The sequence below is a fragment of the Centroberyx gerrardi genome, chromosome 4 (assembly GCF_048128805.1).
Source record: "Centroberyx gerrardi isolate f3 chromosome 4, fCenGer3.hap1.cur.20231027, whole genome shotgun sequence".
Classification (NCBI taxonomy): Eukaryota; Metazoa; Chordata; class Actinopteri; order Beryciformes; family Berycidae; genus Centroberyx; species Centroberyx gerrardi.
The window spans coordinates 17,429,165-17,435,328 of record NC_136000.1 but is presented as its reverse complement, the minus strand read 5'-3'; the positions used below and the strand labels follow the sequence as shown (position 1 = coordinate 17,435,328).

The 6,164-nt window shown below is 42.6% G+C and overlaps 1 protein-coding gene across 1 annotated transcript in view; it reads right to left on the bottom strand.

Moving 5' to 3' along the window:
* The window catches only part of LOC139933189 (voltage-dependent calcium channel subunit alpha-2/delta-1), a 60,712-nt gene continuing 54,548 nt past the window's right edge, over positions 1-6,164 (bottom strand). The window contains exons 35-39 of the mRNA XM_078282913.1: positions 5,969-6,098; positions 5,084-5,196; positions 3,843-3,925; positions 3,398-3,495; positions 1-91 (exon numbers count right to left, since the gene is read on the bottom strand). Coding sequence (XP_078139039.1) covers positions 55-91; positions 3,398-3,495; positions 3,843-3,925; positions 5,084-5,196; positions 5,969-6,098 — 461 coding nt within the window. The 3' untranslated portion in view covers positions 1-54. The remainder of the gene's footprint in view (positions 92-3,397; positions 3,496-3,842; positions 3,926-5,083; positions 5,197-5,968; positions 6,099-6,164) is intronic.

Here is a 6,164-nt window from a genome sequence, read left to right as displayed (position 1 = left end):
TGAGGAGCCATAGTAGCAGCAGTTGGAGCCCAAGAATTGGCCAAAGGGTGGGGCTTAGGCAGATCCCGCCTCCACAGTCAGAATCATCCTCCTGTTGGACACAACAGTTGTCAGTTAGATAAACAGTAAAACAATAAATACTACTACTACTAGTACTACTACTACTACTACCAATAATAATCAATCGATAAATATCATATCATATCATATCATATCATATATCATATCATCAAATACCTCATCTTATATCAGCCTACCTGTCATATCAGATGCTCTGTTTAAGTTATAGAGATGTTCTAAAGCTCATTATGCTTTTTGTGCATGTGTGTGTATGCACATGCACCCGCCTGCGTGCGTGTAGCCGCTCTCTGTTTGATGGCAGTGTTCAGGATATCTGTGCATGCCCTAAGCCTAGGAGGAGGAGGTGGGAGCGTTCTGCATTCAAAGGGCAGGAAAGCCATGTGGAGCTTCCTCTGTTTACCCCAGTGAGAAAATGGATTGGCCTGGACACAAACTCTCTTCCTATGCATAGCTGAGAGAAAGGTAACGGGACGGAGGGAGCGAGGAGAAGGGCCGTGGCCTACTTTCACTCTCTGTTCATCCACTTCCTCAGCCATTCCTTCGCTTCCCTTCGCTTCCCAGCCCACCCTCTTCACACTATAAACATGCACACACACACTTGAAGTCGTCTGTGTGTGTGTGTGTGATCTAAGACTTAATATCACAATCAAAGGCTGAGTTCACAAAGATATGGGAAATATAATTCTAAATATTTAGATGTCTTATAAATTGCTAAAAGTTGGGAGGCTCTCATACATAGTTTCTCGACCTTGCTCCTTTGTTTTATGGATTTAACTGAGTGAACTCACTGAACTGTTGCATCTTTTCAAGGTAAGCTACAGAGCTGGGTTTGCTATCATGTCTCAGTCTAACAACCAGCTGTTGTCACAATGTTTTTAGTAAGAATTACATTTAAGTGTTTCCATTAAGAAAATGAAATTGTGGCCAACAAAAACTGACATAAGCTACCAGCTTATGTCAAACTGACTTAACATCTTCAACTGTCAAGATTCACTCTGCTCTCTTCCTATTGGAACATATTTATCTCCCCTAGATCTTCTGGGCTATTGTCTTCTCAAAGTATTTTAATTTGCATGGGAAAAAGTAAAATGTAAAAAGTATGGCAAAATATGAGAAAGTATGTTAGCAATGATAAATATCCAGGTGTTTGTGAGAGTGAAAAAGATTTAAACAACCATATTGAGGTTATGACACCGAGATGGGTGGGCGCTGAATGGCTTTAAATAGGTTGAACAGGTACAGATAAAAAAAAAAAAAAAAAACAGCCTGAACATCACTGATACCACAACTTTTTGTTATCAGACTGGTTAACTAGAAACAAAAGTGGGACTTTGCCTCTGTCTTCAGTAGCTGCTGTTTAAAAAAAATCCCAGGCTGAGTGAGTGTGGTATCAACATCTAACAGTCATCCAGACAGAGAGGAACAGTGAAAAAAATATCCTCCAAACTACAATGTATTTATGTAAATAAACCATTTGCAACTTCCAGGGCCAGTGGGGATGCGAGGATGGATGCAATGCAGTCAGACAATTGGTATTTTGGTGGCAGGGCAGCCTAGTGGTTACGCTGACCATCCTTCAACTGTATAACCAGTGCCTCGTGGTTTTGGACCACCTGCATTCCGGTACTTATTTGCGTGGACCTGGCACCTCTGAAAGTTTTTTTTTTTTTTTTTTTGTCTTGTCTGCCATGTAATAATTCCAATAATTGACTCTTCCTTCCCCCCCTTCCAAAAACCGAATTGGCTCATTTCCATAAGACGACAGATGATTACCCTATTAGAAAGTAGCAACAAGCGCATAGTAATCACGTCACATGAGTGAGCTGCTCTGCAGAGTGTGTTATGGTAAACTTCAGACATCGTTATGGCTAAAAGACAGTTGAATTTGCTGTCCATATGTCCGCTGTGTGGACTATTTTTGGAAAATTAGACAAGGTAAGCATGTTTTTTTTTTTGTTTGTAAACGTGTTACAGTTCTCTGCTGGGTCAATAACATCTAAATTCATATTTGCATAGATGAAAACAGAACTTATTTGGAGTGTGGACCTGTAAGTCCCGCAGTTAAATATGTGGGCAATTGCGCATGTTATGCTGAGTGTCCAGAAATAATTGGTAATATAATTGGTTGACGTGAAGGGCTGTAAGCCCCACATCACTGTGGGCATTTCAAAACACGTTTTATTTCTGTCATTTCATTATTCACTGACATTGTTTCCTACGTTCAAAATAGATATCCTATGAAAGTATTTGTGTTGAATATTAATGCGTAACTACTCGAGCCAGAATTTGTCTGGTAAATGGTTGAAGCCATTGCAGTTTCCTTGATGTGTTTATGTATGATTAGGATGTCTCACAGCCAAGTATGTGAGCATTTTTATGTTGTGCACAGCGCAGTTATATCTTTAGTCCACTTCTTGAAGGGCAGGTTTGTAAAATACAAACAAAATGAGCATTATGTAGCCTATGCAATAATCAAATATTGTTATAGGTCCCCAGTAGTCAGAGCTCTAAGGTAATATAGTCGGTCATTTAGTAATGTTTAGGCTGTTAGGTCTACAGTATGCTGTATGGCTGTACTGAGCACCACCGTGCCTCCAATGCGCTTGTTGTTCCGGAACCTTTTCCCTCCAGACCGACTCGCGGGAACACCGACCACTTGGTGTTCCGGGACCTCATCATTTGCAAATTAAGCACTGTGTATAACCCAGGTTCAAGCCCCATGTCGGCAAACATCTGCCCTGTTAGAGTGTACCACCTGAGCAAGACACTGAATCTCTATCAGCTCCAGTGCTGCTCTGGAACTGACCCTGACCTCTGACCTCCCTGGAGGGGCGCAAGCAAAAAGAATTTCCCTACAGGGATCAATAAAGTATCACATTTTTCAAATTGCAGGTGAAGAATGTACTAGTGAACAGTATTCAAATGGTGATGGGCAGCCAAGGAAATGGAGAAAACAGAAGAGAAACCCCATACTTAAGAGGTTCCTTCATTCATCATGTGTCAAGGAAACACAATTTTGACTCGAGTATGCCTTTGAAATGACTGAACCTGTTTTCCATACAGAATGACTGTACCTGTTTTTCAAATAGATTAAGTAACGTAGTTTGTCAACCTACCTATCACATACTTTTAGAAGACAATGGTCCAGCAGATATAACAATAAGTGAATGTATTTAAGTCTGCAAACTTTTAGAACAGACTTTGCACCAGCTGTTGAGAAGATAAGCGTGTCATTGTACACTTTGCCAAGGCACAGGGATAGTAGAGATCACAGTGGCTCATTCCAGACCAGATGAAGCTGTGTGGCGACACTAACCCCGAGCTCAGCACCAGCACCAGCACCAGCACCAGCAACAACAGGACAGGTGTGGGACTCAACCCAGAGCCTCTGCTGATTGGGCACAAGGGCTCATCCTACCATGATGGACAAGAGCAGCAGCCATTGGGATGCAGAATAAAACAAGAATGATAGAAAAAGAGTGAAAAAGATGATATAAAGAAAGAGAAACATAAACAAAGCAGTGAGAATTGCATGCAAAATGTATGACAAAAAAAGTGAGTAACAGCAAATGATACAATGAATAAATGAAGGATGGATCAGAATGGAATAGCAGGCAGCCAGTTGCTATGAACGCATGCAAGAAGCACAATGCTGATGAAGACCAGACAGAGGTTGATGGGGGCCAACTGTGAAGCTTCACTAATAGAGCTGTTTCCAGCAATATCCCCTGCACAAAGGCACATGTGTGGCTGTGTCTTACATTTTCATCGTTGTCAAAACACACATCCGGCCCTTTCCGGTATCTGGGGTTCTGAGCCAGCTCGCATGGATCTGGGCCTTCAGCTGAACACACACACACTCAGGAAAAACACAATATGCAATCACCAGTGCACATTTAACACTTACAGCGGCAATAATTAAATGAGTCGGTACATGTGCTGACTCGGATTTTCCTGCCAAAAAGCTTTAAGTAGCTTCAGCTCACGCTACCGACACCCTGAGCACAGATCTGCAAGACGTATCTACATCTTAATCAAACATGGCAGATGGAGTGGGCCGCAGGTAATCATGAAAATGACTACTGGAGTTTTTTTCTGTAAGAGAAGCATAGATTCAGCCATTTATCGTGTGTGCGTGTGTGTGTGTGTGTGTATATGAATGAAGATTAATTAATACAATCTTCCAGATATTTGCTGGACTTTTGTTAATGTCCAAGAGAGATAAAGAAGCCATAAAGGCAGTCTCAGCAATAAATTTGCATGATAGTATATGAGGCCAAGCGGAATTGTGGAACCAGTGAGCATAACATAACAGCTAGAAAAAATTAAACATGATTAATTGCAATTCATTTTGTCGTCTTGTCCCAGACTTAACAAATACAGCCTGCTAATGGAAACACTGACTGTATTCTTAGGGAGACATTTCAATTCATCTTCATCATTAAGCCATGTCATTTCTACGTGTTTGGTTTGCTGAAATAGTGTGTATATATTCATGCGCATGTGTGTGTGTGTGTGTGTGTGTATGTGTGTGTCCTCATTAGCAACATATTGAACTGGAGGCCCCTGTTGTGACCCCATGGTGACCTCTGATGATGACACCTTTACTGTTACACCAGCAGGAAGCTACAGTCAAGACACATCTGTCAAACAGATTGTGCATGCACACACACACACACCTACACACACACACACACACACACACACACACACACACACACCTCTTAACCTTAATTCAACCTGATGGCAGCATGCAGCCCAGATGATTTTAAACAAAGAAATCTAATCCAGGAGTAACACGAGAGCAGCTTTCATATGCCGTGCATCTGGTTTACTGTTCACCTGTGAACATTCCGGGGACCTACTGCAAACCCTTTAGGTGTGTGTCCTTGTATCCAGACTTTAAAGCCCCACAGTCGTACGGGTGAGGGATGGAGGGCTGGAGAGTAAAAAGGAAGTGTATCTCTATGCTTGACTTTTTACGACTTGAGGGAAAGGATACAGGGCTGTTCCGCCTGTCGAAGCGGTCGGGGGTCACATGACAAACAAGTCGCCTTGGCATCGGTGATCAGGAACACTAGGTTGGTGTTGGGCAGCTTCTCGGCACGATACATCCTGAGAAACACACACATGTGGGCATGGACAGACGCACACACACATATTCAGTCAATCAATTGAAGAGTCTGTATTCATAAAAAGCCTGGGTTAGAGTGATAATATGTAGCTGGAATGGGCACACAACCAATGATAAATCACATATGAGAGCAGGTTTACATATATATACAAACACATATATGCACATGTGCGCATACATACACACACACATACCTCTCCTCTCCTCTAGGGATCGGCCTTTTTTATGGTGGTCGTTAAAGTTTCTCTGTCTATAGTCGTTAACATTGGAGAGTAAAGCACCAGGCACGTGGGGCTCATAACACTCCGTAATTCTAGCCATATTTAACCCCCCAGACAGCCCGATTTGACACAAACGGAGGTTAGAGCAAAGTAAATGTGCAGCGGTCCGTGAACGTGTGTATCAATGAGTTTGAAGTTTAGCCAGAAACCGAAGGAGGAAAACCAGATAAAAGGGGTTTTGTGCTTTCCTCTGCAATTCCGTTCACTGACAGATCAAGGTAATCTGCGTCTGATCAGAACTCATCAGACAGCAGCTGCCTGAGATCAGGCTGGAAAACAGAGAGAGGCCAGGAAACCAACACTATTCTGGACCGATCCCCGCAGACCATTAAACACAAGGATGCACAATTATCCAGGAAGTAGATAAGAGGTGGGAAATCTCTCGTACAGTAACAACACAACACATGTACAGTGTGAACACACGTACATGACACGTGCAAACAGGCTCTCTCTCACACACACACACACGTACCTGGAGCAGTTTCCACAGTCCAGTACACCTGAGTAGGATCTTTCGTCATTGTCAAAGAAGTACTGCGTCTGCTCTGTGATACAGCTCTCCTTAAACATGGCATCTGGTATGTCTTCTTCTGCTGACTCCACTGGAGAGAAGAGAAAGGCGTGGAACAAAAGAGATAAGGTGAAGGATGCGGGAGAAAGAGCTGAGA